The 21,571-nt window shown below is 48.0% G+C and overlaps 1 protein-coding gene across 2 annotated transcripts in view; it reads left to right on the top strand.

Moving 5' to 3' along the window:
* PDZRN3 (PDZ domain containing ring finger 3) overlaps window positions 1–21,571 on the top strand; it is a 238,243-nt gene that overhangs the window by 172,951 nt on the left and 43,721 nt on the right. The window contains exon 1 of one of the 2 annotated variants that reach the window (XM_032867415.1): window positions 16,487–16,611. The exons of the other annotated variant lie outside the window; for it this stretch is intronic. Coding sequence (XP_032723306.1) covers window positions 16,543–16,611 — 69 coding nt within the window. The 5' untranslated portion in view covers window positions 16,487–16,542. Of the gene's footprint in view, window positions 1–16,486; window positions 16,612–21,571 lie in introns of those variants that run through there. 2 annotated transcript variants of the gene reach the window in all.

Below are 21,571 nucleotides of genomic sequence, written 5' to 3'. Positions count from 1 at the left end.
TTGTTTTAAGAGCATGAGAAAGGTTTCAAGTCATCCTAGAAATAATTATCAGGGGGAAAAACGTTGTTGACCATCGACTTGGGGGGTCGATGAACCAAGGTTCCTGATGGGTGGCATCAGCCCTTCTTTCCCCAGGAGATTTTAGTTGTGATGTTTCACAAATGGTTGTGACCCAGGTCACATACTCTTAATGCTGCTGGGTGGTTTTCCTCCTTCTCCTGGTCTCCTTAGTAGAAGTACATGAATGCCTCCTGGAATGTAAACCTGTGCCCTGAAAGAAAATGGCCATGAATTTCTTCTCAATCTAGAAAGCACTACAAGCCATTCGTAATGTATCTATTTATTTATTAGAAGTGGGCTGTTCCTTTATTAAAAATGTATTGATCGTACGAGTGGTATGGCCTCTCTCCCCACCAAACGGAAATGAACTGCAACTTATTAATGTGTCTGATTACATGGTAGGGCCTCAGTATCTGGTGGTTGAATTCATCAGCCTGAGTCTAGCTGTTCCACATCACTTGTTTTCAGAAAGCGTGTGAAATATGATCCTAGTCTGAGCCTACAGTGTCCCCCATTTTTAAAGCTAACTTGAAATAGCTGAGTAGTAAGTTAAACAAGAGCTTAAGGATGTCCTCTGAGTTCTCTAGGGTAAAGGGGAATTGCAGGGGAGAACATTTATGGGATACGGGGCATCTCAATCCAGCTCGGAGGACTGTGGGATGGATCCACAGCGTGAGAGGCCAGGCTCAGGTTAGAATTTGGGAAATCGTTTCTGAAAGCCATGGCCGTTGGAGCTCACAGCGGAACTGGGTTGCATTGTTTCCTTCCTTGGAAGATTTTTAAATTTTTAAAATGTGAACGGAGAATGAAGGAAAAGGCCTCGTGGGTTCAGTGCCAAGCTTCCTCATGTTACCACCTTCTGGAAGAGCAACCCGCGGGTTGTCCTGCCCGGCTGTTGCTGGTTGGAAGTGTGAACCGGACTCACCACGAGGGAGCCAGTTTTGGTTTTCAAGCCAACTGCCTTCTCCACGGAAAGCATTTGTTAGAACGGGTGCTTCTTATACCCCGGACTGAGGTTATTTTTTTAGCCAGGGAAAGCCAATATGTGGAAGGGAATAATGGATTCTTTCACAGCCTGTGCCATAAGAACAAAAGTCCAGGTTGCCACTTACTATAGTTTAAATGATCGATTCTAGTTTGCTTTGATTAAATTACATATTCAATTATTTTTGTTTGAAATTAAAAGCTTGATTATATTACCGAATGCTATGTAATTTTATACATGCCATTCACTTATTTAACAATGAGGCACAGAGTGTGATTAACAATGTGGCTGCCAGTGGGAAGAGACAAAATAATTATTTTTTCAATATACAAGTCCTCATCATGATTCAGAAATCAATATGCATCCGTGGAGGGTTTGTTCTCGCCGTGGATTATGGACTTCAGGGTGGCCTCCCCTCATTTCCCTATGAATGTAAAACCTGGAGATTTTGGCTGGCCAGGCCAGTTTTTATTTCTCTCTCTCTCTTTTTTAAAGACTGATGTTTAACTACAACCACTGGGACCTAAATCAGAGCATCCAGTGCCCAAATATGAATATTAATCAGACGCCAGGCCACGGAGCCCCTCTCTGAGTTTGACAGTTTAAAGGATCAGTTAGTTAATTAGAAGATGACATGGCACGCCAGGTCCCAAGGCTCTGTCCTGCCTTCTGTCTCCTCTTTTCATTTTCCTTTTTGACAAGTTGGATTACATCATTACTTGTAGTTTCACTTGTTATCCCCACCGTGAAATAAGAATATTTTAAGCTTTAATTATCCTTGATTTCTTCCTGCTCTCTCTCTCTCTCTCTCAAAGACCAGGCTTCAGTAAAACTCAAACACACAAGCAGAGGTTCAAAAGCCCAGGAACATCATCAGCCTTGTGACCCCAGCCATGCCGTACATGGCATCGTCGAGAGAAATTGAACCTGCTTAATAGGTACTGGAAGCTGGTAGTGGTGGTGGAGATGATTAGCTTGAAATAGGAAGATGCCCGTTGGGACTTTGATGTCACATCACAGTCGGCATGCTCCTGCTAGCACTCGGGGACCTCCTGCATGGAAAACGGGTGGGTGCCCAGGTCTGCTGAACCATCGCCCCTTTGGGCAGGGCTTAGGAATCTGCATTTAACCAACCCACCACCTTGCCTACCCAGTAATGGGGGATTTCTGGTGCACCCTAAAGTCTGAGTGATTCTGTTCTAAATGTTTTGGCGTTTTTCTTGACCTACTGCTCTTTTCAGAAGGCAAAGTTGGCATGTGGTTCCTAGAGGAGCCTCATTCCCAGGAGAGGGAACGAGGTCCAGACCCATGTCCAGTTCTTCACGGTGAAGCTTTTTCTGATGTCCCAAGTGGAGTTAACTCTTTCCCCTGTTCTTCCCACACCACTCCTCCTGCAGCTATCAGAGCACATCTGAAGTCAGTGGTGCCGTTCAGTCTGTGTGTCTTTGAGCCTTAAAGGACACTGAGCCACTCAGGAGAAGCAAGAGAGCCTTAGTGTCCTCCCTGACAGACATTAATGATGAGACTTTAAATAAGAACGAACTGAAATCTTCTGTTTCCTGGGAGTGCTATGAGCCAGCCCCGGTACCGAGTAATTCAGAAAAGCTCTCTCAGTGGTTTTCTCAACAGTCCTGTGTGCTTCAGTGAGGACACGGACACTCAGGCAGAAACAAGCCAAGTCCTGGGGGCTGAGCAGCATTCCAAAGTCGGCAGTCTGAGCCCCAGTCCCTGACTCTTCTCCCCGTTCTGCAAAACCTTGCGCAGGGGGTGCTTATTTACAGGTGACGAAAAGAAAGGATATTTTTAAATGTCAGAGGACATTTCTGAGATGTTGCACCTCCATTGACAGGAGTACACACGGAAGAGAGGTGGGGAGCAGAGAATTTAGATCTGCTCATACTTTACTGACTCCTGGAAAGGCTGGGACTTTGGGATGTGTCCACATTCATTTAGAAGCCAGGAGGAAGAAGAAACACATGCATGAGACCCTGGAGGGATCCACGGACAGCGGGAATGTGTGCTACCAGGAGGAGTTCAGAAGGACTAGATGGTTACCAGGGTCAGACCGGAGAGGGAAAGCAGGGCCAGTGGTGGCAATTTGCTCAGGGGGGTGGGGGCGGCAGGAAGCATCAGCATAGTGGCCAGAAGCTGGGCTCACATCCCAGCTCTGCCCGTAAGCGGCTGGGTGGCCATGGCCACAAGGCCGCCCCCGTGTTTCTGGGCTGCAATTCCTTTTTCTCCCAAGTTGGTAGAGGTAAAGCTTGGACCATGGGCCTCAGTGTCCTCCTGCTTAGATAGGTTGAATCGAGGACTTACAGAAGGCTCTTTGTTGTGACATTCGAGAGGTCCTTGTGATCCTCATGGTGAGATGTGTTTGTCTGTAGGAGGGACAGATCATAAGGACAAACCAAATCACATGGTGTCGAGGTGAGAAAGAAGAGGGGGTACCCCCTCGTAGACACCTCTGTCAAGAAGTGTGGCAGTGAACAGCGGGTGGAGGAGGAGGTTGGGGCCCCGTAGATTTGAGAGTCTTCAGGATGAGGAAACGTCTGTAGCCTGGTGGTTTCCAGAGGAAGGGCAGACAGCTGGGGCTGGGTCAGAGAGCACAGTGGGAGGGATTGTAGCAAGACCGTCTCTGTGAGTCTAGAAAACCTGCGTTCAGAGGGAGAGAGGGCCCCATTCCCTGTAGACACTGGAGGAGCCAAACAAGGGCAGTGGGATGGAGCCAGGAAGTGCACAGAGTTTGTTTCTCCACCGACACGGATAACTTGGGGCTGGGGAATGAACAGGGAGACAGATGCATGGATTGCATAGACACACATGTTTTCATGAGGTTCCTAGAAGCAGTGATGGCTTAGCCCGTGTCAGTCTGAACCAATGAGGAGTCCTCCTGTCCTGGGTTCAGAAGGGCACGCGAAAGCTGGGAGTGAAGGTGGGAATAAAGGAAAGGGGAGAGGCGGGAACTGGGGGTCTGCTCCACCGGCATCATGCCCGTGGGAGACACGGAGGACGCAAGTGAAGACAGCAAGACAGATAAGACAGACCGGCTTGCTGCTGTACGATTCGGTATTTAAAAGAAGAAACGGTGCCTCATTGTCCATTGTTCCGTGCACCCTGGTCAGCGCTTCTTCCTCCAGGCAGGGAGCTTCCCTGTCACCAGGAGCAGGCTGGATGGCATGTATGTTAGTGCCCGTGCCCGCCGTGCCTGTAGGGGTGCGGCTGCAGAGAGCCCGAAGGGATCGTGTAGCGAGTACTTGGTCAATATCAAGTCACTCTGTTTTGTCAGTTCTTAGATTGTGTCCTGTCATTCTAAGGGGATTTTTTCCCAGTTAAGATACTAACAGATTGAGGCGCCTGGGTGGCTCAGTGGATTAAGCCTCTGCCTTCGGCTCAGATCATGATCTCAGGGTCCTGGGATCGAGCCCTGCATTGGGCTCTCTGCTCAGAAGGGAGCCTGCTTCCCCCTCTTTCTCTGCCTGCCTCTCTGCCTACTTGTGATCTCTGTCAAATGAATAAATTAAATATTTACCAAAAAAAAAAAAAAAAGATACTAACAGATTAAAGGTCCTTACAAGACAGTGCATATATTTGACCATGTAGTTCGTCAGGCACTTTTCCCCTTGATAACTTGACTGGTCTGTGAGCCACCAAGTGGCAGAGAACTAGCAGTACTTGGCATCCACGGTACAGTTAATAAGTCAGCGTACGTGGCAGGTGAAGGGGACGGTGGCGTGGTGTGCTCAAGCAGAGCTGTGAGGGGACACGCTCTGTCTACATGACCATGTATTTGCTGCTCTTCCTGTAATGAAATGCCTCGCTCCAAGGTAGGTCTTGGTAGAGGGACTCAGGAAGAAGATAGGCAGAACTCAGAGGGCTAACGGGGAGAGGGGGGGCTTCGGGGCAGAAGGTGGAAACTGAAAGAAGATGCCATTAGCGTTCCGGGTTCATCCCATAAAATAAATCATGGTTTCAGAATACCCATTTCCTGGTCTTCTCATTGATCTATCCAGCGTAGCTCTGCCTACCCCATGGTAGATAAAAGATGTGGAGGTCCCAGGCCTCTAAACATTTGGACGCCCATTAACAGGTTCTACACCTTGGTATCTCTGGATATTACTGTCTCGCTACAGTAAGCCCACTAATATCAGATATATCCTATCAGAGACTATTTTAAATCACTTCAATTTTCTCTGCCCTTGGGCTCTGCCCATAAGACCAGAATCCGAAGTGGATGAGTGTGGCCTGTGATCTAGTGTTTTACTCCCCGCCCCCCCACCCATTTGTATTACAGGCGACTTCATTAGCTTTCGGATGCCTATAGATCAGTTTCAGAGACGAAGTACAATGTCAGATAGTTTTTACCCAGTTCTCAAGTATATCGTTGTTATATTTTCCCAGAGAAGTGTTAAGAAAAATTAGTATAGCCCTTTGTGAGAGCATTTTTCTCTTAAAACAAGTCATTGGTCATAATACTGTTTGCTTAGTTATTCTCCGAAGTGCTGTTTTATATCGAAAGTAAATCCAGGATAGAAGCTTGATAAGTAATGTCAGACTCAGTAGCATACAACCTGAGCGGCGTAAGTGAATTACGAAGCCCTACTTTGCCATGTTGCTGTTCTTCCTCAAATACGTCGATTCGTCACTATTTTTTCATCTTCTGAGTGATTTTAAAATAGTGAATTAGCTTCCTGTCAGTGCCCAAGTCATCCATCCAGCTCGTGCTTTTCCTGTACCACAGATTCCTTCACACAGGAACAGTCCAGGATCCTGTGACTCGATTACGGATCGTTGGGAAAAAAACAATCTATGGCAGGGGTGTGACCCAGATCCTTGAGCCTGGCCGAGACCGAAACACGGAAGCTGCGTTTCTCTGACCCACTTTTGGCAGTAGTTCAGCCTGGCATCTGCCAAAACAAAGGACCACGAGATTTGCCCATCAGCACACCCAGTTCTGAATTCAGATCTGGGCTCTTTCTTACTACTTCCTGCCTGTACCCTGTGTCACCCTCTCGCCATTTTATACTCTCCCACCTTCACGCCCACAAAGACAACAGTCCCAGATCACCTCCTCGGACATGGCTTCTGTCCTACCATTTCTTTGCCTTCGAGACCACCATCCTCCTGGACATCCTGCCATGGTCCAGGGACCCAGCTCCAACTGCAACCAGCAAGTTCTCCCTCACGCTATTTCACATGCATTGTTCTTTCTGGGTTGTTATTCCGATGTCCAAATTCCCTCTGTCTTGCAACAGCCAGCTCAGACCCTGCCTCCTCCACAGAGACTGTCTGAATTACACCAGACCCAGAAGCATGGCCCCAGGGGGCTTTGTGATAACTCTTTCATGGGGGGGGTCACCAGGACCAGTGGCCTCCGTTGTCTTCAGCCTCTGCTCTCTGCAACTCTGACTTTCTGTTGCCCCCTTTATAGTTCAATCCCATCTTCCACAGGGAGTGATCTGCTCTCTGGGTATAAAGACAAGGTTGTACAATTTTTCTGGGTCTGCTCCAGGGGTAGGATGTACAGTTCAGACGCTTGGTAAATACTTGCTTATTGATGAATCACTGTAACAAAGCCATTTATTGGTCATAAAACACTGTGGCATTTCTGTCTTAGGAAATTGTAGCTTTTCCCAGAGGAGGAAGAAGCTGGTCACAGTCACCATTCTGTCCCCAACACTTAACATTTGCCAGTTTAAATGGTTTGGAAGACTGAAAGGCATGCCCCCAAGAAACCAGCACACACCGGATGGCAGCAGGTGCAGTAGGAGCACCTAGGATCTAGAGATGAATTTGGAGGGGTGAAGTTGGACTTGGCTTTAATATAAATGGGATTTAAAAGCTTGGAGTTCAAATTGGGAGAAGCCGAGTGTGCAGAAGGCATCCTACTTAGAGCCAACAGGCTCAATGAAAGTGCAGGGAAGGCTGACAAAACAGGCATGGGAAAGGTCATGTTGGGGCTGAAATTCAGTGCCAAGTAGACGTTCATTCCAAAAACATGTTAAGCATGGTGGCATATAGTCATTTGTGTGGGATAGGAATGGACCTCTTTTCTCATTTTTTTTTTAAAGATTTTATTTATTTGACAGAGAGAGAAATCACAAGTAGGCACAAGCAGGCAGACAGAGAGGGGGAAGCAGGCTCCCTACTGAGCAGAGAGCCGGATGCGGGGCTCGATCCCAGGACCCTGAGATCATGACCTGAGCCGAAGGCAGAGGCTTAACCCACTGAGCCACCCAGGCGCCCCTCTTTTCTCATTTTACATTCATGATTATTTTTAATAATAATTTTTATACATTGTAGGTGATCATGGTTTCCCATTTACAGGAGGCATAAAAGTTTTTTGTTTTTTGTTTTTTCTCAAATAAAACCAAGTGAGTAGCTTTAGAGGAAAATACAAAGTAAATAGTGCTGGGGCCATATGTCAAAACGGAAAGATTCCCCCTCCCCCGGTGGAAAGTTGCTGCAGAGAAGCTACCTAGGCCCAGGACCACAGGATTGTTGGAGCCTGAGCCGGTGGGAAGCCATCGGTGAATTTGGCAAGAGCCGCCGTAGTCCCAGGAGAGCCAGAAGTCAGATACAGGGCAGCTCTTCCGTGAGGGCTGGGATTTTATGTTCCTTGTTTATCACTACACAACAGTGTCTGGCTCATTGCGGGCAATTAATGAGAAGGTGTGAATCAGCATGTGGTAGGTCTGAAGCGAGGCTTTTCTTTCCACCCGTGGCATGGACTCGGGCTGCTGCTTTCCTCCCACCGCGGCTGGCTGGAGCTGGGGAGCTGGGAGCAGCCTGGTTCTCACGCCCCCTCCTGAGTGAGCTCACGGGACCCGTGTTGGTGGAGGAGGGAGGCAGGCTACGGAGTGGCCAGCCTGTGGGCTCCAGTGGGGGTCTCCCGCTGAGTCTCTCACGCTTTCCCAGTATATTACCAGCGCCGTAGGGCCCTGGGCACCCTGGTGTCCTCCAGTGTAAACCGGTCCATGAGGACGCCTGGGAGGGAGCTGGGGACCACAAACCCCCAGCCCCATCTCAAGGGGACAGTCTTTACTCTGCTTCTGTTTGCCACACGTGTCAGATTTGGGGGATTGATCAAAAGATGTCCATAAAATACACATTTTAGGTGAGAGTTCCTGATTGTGTTTTTACTTAGCCCCGATCCAAAATTCTGAAGAGTCTGCATATGGGTCCAGCACGCAGTCTGTGACCTCTGAGGTAATGAAATGAAGTCCTGTCTCTTCCTTTGCCCAAAGTTTTGTCACAGTCAGTTGTCCCTTTATGTGCATTTTTTTTTTTTTGCCTGCTATTTTAGTGATTTCTCTGAATCTACAGTAACACAGTTGGTGCCCTTTTCATGTGTCCCGTAGCCTGAGTTCCAGATCTCTCCCACTTTCCTCCTGCCGAATGTCCTTCATCTTGGCCGTTTGGTCCTGTCACTTGCTTTCTTTCTCTGTCATCCGAGTTCAGGCTTCACACAGTTAAGCCTGGCTTAAGCCATCGGGACTTTGAAAGATGTGCTTGCCCCCATCATAATTCCCCCAAATCCTAGCCTGACGCCCTCTCCAGCTATCTTCCCTTCTCCTCAGCTTCTGTGCTCACTCATCTGTCTTTGTCACGTCTCCTCCTCTTCCGTCTCTCCCGGCCTAGACTCCAGGCCTGGAATCTTCTTTCCTGCTGTCAGGAATCCCATATCCCGTGGTTGGAACAGACCCACATGGTTCTCAGCCAGCCTGAGATAACCCCCAGGACTTCTGGAAGCCTGGCCAGGGTCACAGAGCTGCAGAATCTGTCCTCCCCTCATGCCATTCAGAATATAGCCTTTGAGGGGTCTGTCATATGTAAGTGGGCACAGTGCCTTGGGGAGGACTGGACACATTTCACATCCCCTGGACTCAGGAGGGACATCTGGGATTGGGCTGCTGGGTGGTTGAAATATCAAAAAGGAAAAAGCTATCCAGCATGAGATAGGAATCCATCACAGCTGCAGCAAGCATGCCTTGTCCTCTTGGGCAGGCCAGTGAGTTACAGATTTTGTGTGTTGAATAGGATCATCACGGGTACATTGTGTGGCTTACAGATTTTTTTTCTGTAGCAGTGCCTGCCACTTCCCAACAAGGACCTGGCATTCAGAGCCTCTCTGCGTACAGTATTCCTGATGAACCTGTAAGGTGGTGGAAGGGAACTGGACACACAGCAGCTCGTGGGCTTGGGGTTATGCAGTCTGAATCCGAATCTCATCTCCACTGTTACTGGCCATGGGCTCTTGGGTCAGTGGCTCTGCCTGCCCACCCGCCCGTTTCCTCCTACATGACTTGGGGAGAAGAGCGAGCACTGCCTCCTCGTGCTGTCTGTATCAAAGAACTCTTTGTTCACTCGGTCAGCGTCTGGTCGGCAAATTTTGGTTCCCAGGCCAAATCCAGCCCACAGCCCGTTTATATACAACCTGCACTGGAAGAATGTTTTCTACATTTTAAAGTGGTTCTAGAGGTGCCCGGGTGGCGCAGTTAGTTAAGCATCTGACTCCTGGTTTTGGCTTAGGTCGTGATCGCACGGGTCATGAGATTGAGCCTGCGTTGGGCTCCACTCTCAGCAGGGAGTCTGCTTGAAAAAGTCTCCCCCTCTATGCACCCTCACTAAAATAAATAAATCTTGAAGAAATTAATGAAATAATAAAATGGTTCTCTAAGTTTCTACATACTGTTCTCAGTTTGGCCTCTTGGCTGACAAAATGTAAACTATTTACTGTCTGGCCCTTTGTGGTAAAAGTTTGCCATCCTCTGCACTAGAACATGCTGGAAGGGCTTTGGGGCCCCTGGTGTGTCACTTGCCTTTCGTCTGGTTGCACACCTGTGGGCTGTGTTCTAAGAACCTTCATAGGCCTTCTCTTTAGTGAGTCCTCTCTCCAGAGTCCCGGTTTGAGGGGCTGGGTGCCACACTGGAAGGTGGGGAAACCACGATCCCGGGAGACTGTGAGTTTCCTTCCTACAGCCCATGAGTTTTTCTTCTGGATTGGACTGAGTTGACCATTAGTCTCCCTTCCCCCACGTGGCTCTAGGAGCCAGGACCAGTAGGTGTGCTCCATCTTCTCTGGGAGGAACTCACATGCACGTAGAGAAGATTTGGACGTTGTTCTAGGCATTCCAGGGGTCCTAGAGATGACTTAGTCGGGAGTCCGCCCTCCAGGAACCTCAGCTATAGTTGGGGAAACTGAGGCACGCACTTACTCCCAACAATAAGACGCACTGGCGCCACCCCAAACACAGTGTGCTTTGGGGCCTTTGAGGAAGAAATGCATCTACAGGGGCATCCCAAGCCCATCAGAAAACTTGAATTTTCTGTTGGAAGTTGAGGGCCCTTGGAGCTCTTCCCCACTGGCTGCCTTCACCCAAAATGCTCATATTCCAGCCGCCCTGTGACAGATCTCCGTGGTTCTGGCTGCATCCTTGTCCAGTGGTTTTGTGGTTTGTGAGGTAGCTCTTGGGGCCTGGTGCTCATCTGACTGTGTGGCATTTGAAGGGCAGCTGTCCCGCTGCCGCCGCCCACCTCAGGGCTCAGTGGTGCCTTCGCTCCCGATTGCTTGCAGTGGAAGCAGCAAGCTGTGGGGCTCAGGCAGCCAGGGTGCTCACTGGGCACCTGGAGCCCAGAGGACGTGCCCGCAGGACGGCAGCACCTCAGTCAAAAGGAAAAACATCCTTTCATGTGTAGAAATAAGAGTGGAAGTCCTCAGCAGATATTCTGAACTTATGTAGATTTTCAGAACCAAACCTGCACTCAAGGCTGCTGGGAAATGTTTCTCCAACCCCCACCCCTACCCCGCTCTGCCGTGTTGCTCGTGTGTTCTGACATCCTGGCCGTTGCTTTTCTTCTTCGCAACGATGATGTGCTCCTCATCCACACCTGGCTTTCCAGGAGTTCTTCCTCCTTGTTCAGGGATTAGCTCGAGAACTCACTACGTGTGATTCAGACAGGCCTTGGGAGTGTCACCCTGACAAAGGAGACGGTTCACTAGAAGTTACTAACCCGCTTGCTCAACAGATTATGAGTTGAATCTCTGGTATGACGTGGATGGGAGGCCTGTAGGAGCAGCTTTTGTCCCGCACAAGGTAGCATCTTGGTCCCTTTGGGTTGTTTCAACAAAGTGGCATCGTCCCAGGTTAGGGTGCCAACGTGCCTGGGGGAGGGCTGGCTTCCAAGTCACAGATTGGGCTGTATTATCACACTGCAGAAAGGACTAGAAGCTCTGTGGGGTCTCTTTTCTAAGAACACTGAGGGCTCCACTCTCATCACCTCAGTACTTCCCAAGGGCCCAACCTCCTAATACCCATCACACTGGACATTAGGATGTCAGTGTATTAATTGGGGAGGGGACACAAACATCCAGACCAGAGCCAGCACAAAAAGTGCTTTTCGCAGGTTTACGGCCTTAATCTCCTTGTGAGTGTTGCATTCTATGTCCATTTTGGTCACCGTTGTGTTCTCAGAACTCAGGAAACTGCCTCATAGTGAGTGAACACTCAGTGAATATCAGATACCGAATTTATTTATGAGAGACTGATTGAGTACCTGGGGTTGGGGGGCAGGGGTGGGCCTCCAAAGCTGCATTTGTCCTGGTCTTCTCCAGGGCCCCCTCCAGGGAGGAAGGGAGTGTTGGAAACACAGAAGGACCACTCAGTGTGAAGCTTGCCAGAAAAAAGGCGGCAGAAGAGGTGGGGAGACTTGAGGGCCACACCTAAGGCTGCAGAGTTTGGGCAGTGCAAGCTGATGGCCTGCCGTGTGGATGGACATGAGGCGTGAAGGACCCTAACGCAGGAAGCGCTGCTGGATGATAGAGGACAGAAGAGGCTGGGCAGAGCTGGAGGGGTCAGGTCCACAAGCTTGGGCACTTGGATTCTGTCTGGAGGTTGGTGGTTTATCCGCCATGTGTGTGGGGTGGGGGGATGATTCTAGCTGCATGGTAGAGTAGGAAGGACTTGAAATGAGAGTAAGAGTCAAACCAGGAAGAAACAAGTTAATGAGCCCGCAGGATCCTGAAAAAAAGCTGAAAAGTGCTTAAGGAAACACCAAGTCAGTGGGCGGGGCTCTCAGAGATAGAAGGGAGGTGGGACTGACTCCACAACTCTCTCGTGCTGGTCCCCGCCGAGACTCCCAGTTCTCAACATGAACTTGGCTCCATCACCCCACCTCTTTTTTGTCATCACTCTTCCCAGGATGTTCTTCTGTAGTTTGATGACCCCTGTGCCCTTCATACATGGGGAACAACAGGAAGGTCAGATAACAGGTATCAGACAAAACGGGCACCCCAGTTTGGGTGCCAGAATAGTATGCCTGAAGCAGAGAGATGCTTCCACAATTAAGCAAACATAAGTTCTTGTCTCCATGTGCTACTCTTGCAGCATCCTTGATGTCTTAAGGAAGTTCAAAGAATGATGATAGAGGCTCTTCCCCGGGCGCCTCCGGCCCTTACCATATGTGCCTCTTCTGTGTGTCTCTCTCTGTGTGTTCCTCGGTGACCCTTCTTGGCACTGGATTTTTCATTACCACGAAGGCAGGAAGAGGCAGGCGTCTGATGGCCCAGAACCCCCGAGAGGCGTGCTCTGGGCTCTCACGAGCTCATTAGGCACTTTCTGATGATGTGATTACGAACTCGAAAAGGACATCCAGCATCTTCCTCAAACAATGTGTGTCATTGTGCGGCCTGGAGTTTTTCATTTTTCCTGGGACAGCTGTTTTCTCAAAAACAGTTCTGTAGTAAATAACTTCCTGTCACTATGGTCCGTGCCTCTCTGATCGGCCTTGGTGTGGAGCCCAGGACAGATGAGCTGCCTTTGACACAGTTGTGTTTCTTACTCTGTGGGAGCAACATTTTGAAAATGAAACTATTCTCGGTGTACTAGATGATTTTGCAAAGGAAAGTGTATTTTTAAGGCAGATCATCAGTTTGGTAAGTCTTGTTTTAGGCATAATGGGTACGAGTGTTTTCTCATTCTTGAGTCCAAATAATGCGTAATTAATCATAAGAATGGAAGACCAGCCATAAATTGAATTTGAATTAGTATTCTCTCCACTTTTCTCCCCACCCCGAAGCATGGGGTTCTTAGACACCCAGCTCACCACCATCCATGTCTTCTGAGAGTGGTGATTCTCACGTATCACGCGAGTCCTCCGTACTGTTTCACGGAGTCCATGAGGTCAAACTATGTTCCTAAAAACATCAAGATCTTATTTTTTTCTATTGTTCTTGTTCTTTTATGAACGTACAGTGCAGTAGAGTTTTCTAGAAGCCCCCCTATCGCATAACAGAAATGATTGAATGCAGAAGCAAAAGGCCAGCTGTCTTCAATTAAGCTAGACATAGAGGGCTTTGTGAAAATGTAAAACAATGCCATTCTTCCCAAAAAATTCTTTTTGTTTTGGAAAATATGGTAATGTTTCATAAAAATGTTGTTTATGTTAATACATAGTGGGTTTGTTGTTGCTATTTTAAATGAACGAAGGAATAAATATTTTCGTATTTCTGTTTCTAACATGATCAACATCGATAGGTATAGCCCAAATAAAGACCAGCTCTTCAACTTTCTCAGTAGTTTTTTAAGAATGTGAAGGACGCCTAAGAGCCAAAAGTTGGAGAAACTTTTTCGCAGTGCAGGGCCGTATGTGGTAAAACTCTCCTGGCTTGGGAATGAGATTTGAAGTTTTCCAACAAAGACTAAAGGGATTTGCCTAAGTTCCCTATCCCTTTAGCAGGAGCCCATTTCTACATTTATCTGTGGATATGAAGGAAAAACGTGCATATAAGCTAGTGTGAAATGCAAAACCTTCTCAAAAAAATCATTTAAAAGCCCACAACTTTGGGGGAGGAAAACCAAGCACACCGTTGTCCTCTGTGTATGGTACTTCCAGTCCACCCTCTCGGGTAGGAGTTTGGGAGACGTCGTTCAACTAGAGGACGTGTGTTTCCCCAGCCCCTTTACAGGGCTGGCCCACAGGGCAGTGCAGACACAGTTCCTGCCCTTGGGAAGCCGGCATCCCTGTTTAAGGAGACTTGAGTAACAGATAAGCATAAATGAACAGGAAGACTGAGGAAATGAATGGAATGATACCACACAGTCATTTGGAGGATAGAGAAATAGATTCACATAAGGTGGCCAGCAAAGGCTTTTCGAACGGGACTTGGTTTGAGCTGAGACGGGGCTGCTGGGTGGCTAGGAAGGAGAAGGGGGTGCAGTCTGGAGGAGGGAATTCTGAGGAGGGACACAGCTTGGTGGGAATAAGGTGAGCCCCAGAGCCCCAGGAGATGATGGTATAGAGAAACTGATGGGCAAGGACCAGATTTCCTAGGTCATTGGAGGTCCAGTGAAGAAAGTGATTTTAATCCAACTGTGATGAGAGGTCATTGTGGGGTTTTCAGGCAAGTGGAAGAAGTGATCCTGTCTCTGCTTTATGAAGATGGACCTGGCAACCTTGTAGAGTGGGAGCCTATGGGTGGGCAGGAGAGGAAGCACCAAGTGCATCGGAGGCTCTTAGTGTCATCCATCTGGAGTAGATGGCACGCCAGGGATGATAAACAGAAGTGCAGAACTGAAATCTCACTTGGAATCAAAGAGAGCAGACTTACAGAGGGGGGAAGGCTCTGGGGACTGGGGCAGCGAACAAGCATGACTTCCAGCTTTGGCTTGATAGCTTGTGTTTTCTCACGAGGCTGCAACAAAAGTCTGCAAGGTAGGTAGGTAGTTGCAGAGCTATTTAGGGATTAGGAAACCGAGCTCCCAGTAACCTGCTCATGGATCCATAGGGCTCTTCCCAGCATCAGGGCAAGTCAGAGGTCACTGCCACTGCCCAGCCCCATCTGTGGCTTCTTTTCCCTGGTGGTATGCCTGTGCTCTCTGCTCTAGCTGGGATAGGGACACCAGGTGTGTGTCTGAGATGAAGATTCCCTCCTCCCCCTCCAGCAAGCCAGAGCTATGAGTTGATCTGTGACAAGTTGTCATGCCTCATCTTCTGGGTCTGAGAAATGGGACCAGATGTATCTGCTGGCCACCAGCCCAAGTGGGATTTTATTTACAGGTTTACTCACATCACAGGTGTGTCTGGGCTCCTAGAGAAAGGGAGCATTATTCTTCAGGCCCTGTTATGCCTCTTGGCAAGACGTGGGAGTCCTCCTGAGAGACAGTTCAACCTTCATAAAATCGAGGGGGGTGTGAAGGTTTGGAAGCAGTTGTGAGAATTTTATACCTCAGTGATTTGCATTGAAACAATAGTACCTGTGCATTTCGTTTAGGCGGTGGGGCGATGATTTGAAAACAGCAGGTTTTTGTTTTGAAAGCCATCCGTCAGACTTAGTGGGTCAGAGGCTGAATAAAGGGAGACAAGAGGCAAGGCAGCAAGAAAAAAAATTCTTAAATGCTCTGGGTCATTGCAGCTCCCCGCTTTCGTGACACACAGCACGGATCAGAGCTATGACGGTCTAGGTGGCCCTGGGATTATCAGATCCAGACCCGTAGTAGCCAGTGACAGTTAGCTGAACAGCATGGGCTCTGAGGTATCTGGAGCATCTCCTAGCTCCAGAAATGGTATTGGGCTGGTTGCTTCTCTTCCTTCCAGTTAGCTGGGCAGCCCTTTAAGAAATAACTTTCTGTTTTGGGAACTGCGAATACACTTTAGCGGTGATTATCTGCTTCCTCACCTTTAGGGGAAACTGTCTCCTTACAACCCCCCGGTGACTTTGCATACACACAAATAGTTCTTGCAATTTAAATTTTTATATTTTATTCATATGGGGCACATTTTTCCTGCAACTTGGTAAAGCGCTAAATATTATATGAATATCATTCAAAACATGTGCCTTCCATAAAACTTGTTTATATGCCATCATTATCCGCAGCATTAAATACATTTTATATCATCAAAAATTTTATGATATATTTAAAAATGAATTTCTACTTAGCTTAAATGCATTAGGGATCATCCTAAGAGACCTTGCTAAAAATGCAGTCCTGTTTATTTGTAACTGCCAGAAAATGGCTTACAAAATTGTTAGTGTCTTTTATTATTCCCTACCACTGGAGCACTTGGCTTGTTAATTAGAGAAATTTCAACTGTCATAGTTGGCAATTATAGCTTCTGTATCATTGTCTGTTATGAATAGTCAATGAGAGCTGATTAATATGCATGAGCAGCAGTATATATACCGTGTGCATTGGACCACAATCCAGCTGCCAGAGTCCCTCCGAGGAGGGAGCGGTGTGTGTGTGTGTGTGTGTGTATCTGTGTGTGTGTGTGCGTGCATGTGTCTGTGTGTGCGCGTGTGTGCATGCTGCGAGGCAAGGAGGGGAAGCGTGGACGGGGAGAGAGTTGTTTTCAGCCTTCGAGAGCAACGCCAATGTGAAGTGTAGCAGCCGTCCGATGCACCTGAGGCTCTCCGAGGATCCCTTCATGCCTGCACGCAGGACGCTGCTGTTCCCGGGTGCTGGCGAGTCCTGAAGCCTTCCTCGGACATTCCTCTAAACATGGGATGCAGTTTGTGCAGCCTGCAGAAGCAAGAGGAGCAGTACAAATTGCTCTATGAAGTTTGTCAGGTAACGCGTTGCCTTTTATTCTGTGGGCGTGGACCGGCACTCACCTGGCAGAGTGTAACTTCTCGGAAAGGAATTGGGGCTGGGGGCGTGTGTCTGTGTTCTGAACGAGACGGCTTCTCTGACTCGTCCATACAGCCTCCGTTCAGTCTCCTCTGTGCTTTCCCTCCCAGTGGCACTTAGGTGCCAGCATTTGAATACTTAAATAGATGCTGACAGTCACAAAGTACATTTCCAGCAGTCATGCCACAAAGCTCCTTTTCAACTGACCACTCTCTGGAGTGTCAGCGACTGTCTTAGGAAGGGTCAGAGCGTGGTCACCCTTTGAACAAGTTGGAGAAGACGGGGATGATGATTGATGCTTGTGCGGTTTTGTCTCTGTTTACAAATAGTTCCGAGGCGCGCCTTTCAGTAGAGCACAGGCATCTACCACAGACTCGATTCTTTCAGCAGCGTCTTGTCCTGGGACATGTGGTTCTGATTTATGCTTCACACTTGCCATTTCTGTACCTCACCCTGTGAAAATTTTAAGAGCTTCAAGAGCAAGTGGCTTGATCTTGGGTGCTGTCATCCACGGCAGATGACTTCTCGAAACTTCTACAGCATGAGTGACGTGGAAATTCAGTCGAGATGAGATGGGACAGTTAAGGCATAACCCAGAGAACTTGCCTAACATTTGTGTTGAGTGTTTTATTTTTAAGTATTCAAGTTTTATCCTGAACTATGAGGTTTTTCGACTGTCGTTGGTAATCTAACTTGACAGTTAAGTGTTTTCTCCTTAAATCATTCTAACTCAGTCCAGTTTTTCTTTGCTAATCAAAAAAATTAGAATCCCATTAAAAAGGGTTTTTTTTTCAGTTAGAATAACAGAAAAAGGTCGTTATGGTAAGGAAACAAAGGTATTTATTCCTTAATTTATCACAGTGAATGGGGATATATTAATATATTCTCTAAAGAGCCAGACAGCTTAAAAAAAGAATTTGATTAGCCCTCACTTGGGTACCATTTTTGCACAAGCCACCAGAGGGCGCATAGCATTAAAAAGACACAGTGTAGCAAGGCTGCTTCTGTGCATTGGCTGCCTCTGTGGACAGCCTCAGGATAGAGGGACCCTGGGTAAAGAAAAGATGTGTGCGCACGCGTGTGTGTCTTTTCTCCACTGAAGCACAGAGAATGTCAGGACAAACCTTTTGGGGCTTGGTCATTCCCCACCTCCCCAGCCCCCGGCAGCCGCCCCTGTACAGAGCGCACATCTCTTACAAAAACAAGCATCTTAAATAGGTGTTTGACATACACTTTTGACCTTATGACTTCACGCTTCGCAGTTTGCCAGACTTCTGTCCTTTGAAAGCAGTGTTGGGTTGCACATTGGAAGCCTGGGCTAAATTTAGTGCCACTGGCAGTGGAGGGCTGGCCTCCATCCCTTGTGTGGTCGTGTGGTGATATTGTCATCTACATTGTGCCAGGTTATCATGTGCGATGAGCACTGAGCCCCCCCTTCTCCGTGAGTGAGGCATTCAGAACCAGAACAGAACCATCACCAAGGTGGTTGTGTGGCAGACATGCACTACTGTGTATATAATACAGTGCATAAAAATAGAGTCTTAATAACTTGCTGGGCTTTTTTTCTTTTAACTATCCATGCACAGAAATATCACTTAGTATTCATTGTCATAGATGTGTTTAATTACACTGGTACCCTCCAAAATGTGGTCACCCTACCCAGTCTCCTGCAGATCTGTGTTAACTCGGGCTTTATTCATCTGGATTAGGTAGGCTCTTCCCCATTAGCCCCCCCACCCCCGAAAGAAAGAGCCTGGATTCTGTTTGTTTGTTTTTACTAGGTGAATTTATGTGGAAATACTTCTGGCCAAAGCATCATGCAGTAAATTGCTGATAAATGACTTCCATCTGGAATACACTTTGTCAGCAATTTAGGAAGCCATGCAGATTTATTTTCAGGAAACTCAAACTACTTTTCGGACCCATTACCCTTGTGCCAACTAAGTAAAATCCCCTTTCTCCTATTCTTTGGGAGTCCTGATCCGTAGCATAAAGGAATTCACAAAACACTTGCAGGAATTAATAACTGCATTCCCCTTCTTATTATGCAAAGCCTTATTAAAAGCAGAGAAATTAGGGTTTCCATAAATTACAGTTCCAGAAGGTCCAGTGTGTCTGGCTTCGGTAAGCCCTCGTAACAGCAGCACAAAGAGGATCAAATATTCTGGGGCTCAGACTTTATCCTTCCCTCATCCAGAGATAATTCAAAGAGATGCTCTTCATTAGGGCCTTTGGCAAGCTGCCTACAATTTCTTTTTGGGGCTGCTGTGAGCTTAATGATGCAGAACAATGGCTTTGCCTCTTGTTGCACACATACCTTATTGTACCTTTAATCACATTAGAAAAACACCAGCAACACAGGAAGTTGCCTGGCTGTCAGACGGCGCTGCTAGAAGTGCACACATAGCAGCGAGTCCCACCACACAGTATCCCCAGGTGTCTGGGGATCTCCGGAATATTTCCTGGGGGGTATGGGGCGAGCCTCCTGCCCACCCCGGAGGTGTCAGATCAGCCCAGGTATAGCAGTCTTCATGCTTTCCTTGTAACTGTAGCGTCCTGGGGAGCATCAAGACAGGACCTATGCCTGTGGGACATCTAACATTTAAGTTAGCGAGTGCTTCCTGCTTTGGAAAACCAGCCCATCTCGGGAGACCACTCAGAAGCACTGCTGAAGCATAAAGACAGAAGCAAGAAAAGAAGATGCTCTAAGGTTATCAAGGGGCACAGTCTTCTGCTTGGACAAATTAACTGCCCAGAAGATCTCATGAGCAGGGGGTGATGGGGTGGGGAGCCTGACAGCTTTAGAGCTATGTCCAGAACCTAGCTGAGGCTGGTCCCCTGGCTATAGGGAAGGGGTTTGGGAGCAGTGTTGGCAGGGCTGGAGAAGTCTGTGGCTCCGCTGGCTTGGTGCCCAGGACCCCGTCACCAGCCAGGCATCAGCCATCCCCCCCAGCTGCATCCTTTCAGGACAAGGGAAAGGCCAGCGTGTGGATGCTTTGAAGAGAGTTTTCAGATAGAGGCTGGGGGAAGGGAAAAGGAATAACACACCAGACAGTATCATTCATTCCCTCTGCCTCTCCTAAGGTCGACCAGATGCTCTTTGTAGAATAGTGACCTTGGTTCACTTGATTGGGTCATAAGGAAGTAATACTGTTTGGGACTTGGGCTTCAAACTGAAATTTTAGTAACGAGTGCGTTCACTTGCACTGTACACACGGTTTCAAGATGGCGAGGAGAACATAGGAATCGCAGTGATGGCCATTGTGGGAACCACAGCATTATTGGGCACTTACTTTGCACCCATGCTGACTGCACATTTCTCTGTCAGATCCTCATAGCAGCACCAAGAGGTGGGTCATACTGTTACCCAATTTTGGAGATAAATCGAGACACAAAGGAATTAGGAATGGGGGTGGCAGCAGTGCCTGTGCTGGGATTCCAAAGTCTGAATTCTTCTCTTACACAAATCATTTTTTATCAAAACCAGTGAGGAGATGCCTGTATTATATGGGACACCTAGATAAATTTTTAAAAAATCATTCTGAAGTTTGTGGAGCGAACAGGGAGGCCCTGTATTCTCCAACAGGGCCATGTGCTGCTCGGCCTCCCCGTCAGCCTGGGAGCACTTGGGTCTGTTCTCCTACAAATGAGAGGACTTGAGACAGGGTCTCGGGTCCCTCATGCCGGGGGAGAATGGTGGACGGAGAGAAAAGTGTTCAGGAGGAATGCAGCATTCCCACCCACTTCCCAGGCCGTTCTAAGAGTGGTTCATTTGAGAGTGGTTCATGTTCTTTTGCATTTCACGGTAACAAATAGGAGGAATCTGTGCTTGCTGGGGAATCAGCAAGCTTGTGGAATGATAAAGCATGGACAGAGCTAATGGTGATTAATTGGATGAACATAAACTTGACCTCCATATAGAAGTGTTGCACGTGGTTTAGTTTTCCTGTAAGTGAGTGTGTGTCTGCTTAAACAACCTATCAGTTCCCAAAACGTTATTATTAGAAGCAGCTTTGTAATCTGAATTAGTTGAGGTGTGGAAAAAGAAAGCCCATCTCTTCCTGCCTTAATGGCATGGCACGATCTGTGGCCAAAAGGATCCCTTTTTTTTCATGGGAGGCATTTATCCATCACTTAGGCTTGTTTTTTCCTTCAGTCAACAGTGGACCATCAAACACTTTGATGTCGATGAAGCAGTGAAAAGGAAAGGCTTAGGGTCTGAGCAGGGCTGACTTCCCTTTCTACCGATCTCTTCTTTAGGTACAACATGTTTGGTGACCGTATTGGTGGTCTCTTGCTCTCCTCTTAGGACTGAAGTCAGTTGGCCACCACCCCAGCTCAGGTGACTTTGTGAGTGTGCCCATGAGTCCCTGCACTGAGCCCCCATGAGGTCCTGTGCACCACCATACCCCTGCCCTGAGCCCTCCCTTGAGGCTCTGCTCATCATTCTTTTCCTTGTTTCGGTACTAATCTGTTAATTTGGCCTCCTCGGTTACACTGTGAAATCCTGGGCGGCCTAGTCACCATCTGTACCCTCCGCGTGTGATCACTTGAACACACTGAATTTTGTACGTGTCGGAAGGGCACGAGGAGCAAGAAAAGAAACAAGGGTACTAGTTAGGAACCCAGAACAAGCTGTTGGAAGACATGCCTGTGATTCATCCAAAAAGGGGCCAACGGAGAACACAGCGGGTACGAGACATTGCATTTCCATTCATTTGGCCAATGTGTTTACCCAACCAACCCCATGCTGAGTACCGAATTTCCCACTCCCTACTCACTGGCTCCGCAGTGCCCTGGAGATAAAACTTCCTTCACTGGGGCTTGCAGGGGTCTGTATGCTCTGGCCTCTTTCTCCCCCTTCCAGCAAGCCACCTGCCGCGAGCCCATCATACATCCA

Source organism: Lontra canadensis, unplaced genomic scaffold (assembly GCF_010015895.1).
Source record: "Lontra canadensis isolate GAN:19392208 unplaced genomic scaffold, GSC_riverotter_1.0 scaffold34, whole genome shotgun sequence".
Classification (NCBI taxonomy): Eukaryota; Metazoa; Chordata; class Mammalia; order Carnivora; family Mustelidae; genus Lontra; species Lontra canadensis.
Note: the sequence above shows the minus strand (reverse complement) of the source record. Positions and strands in the feature narration are given on the sequence as shown.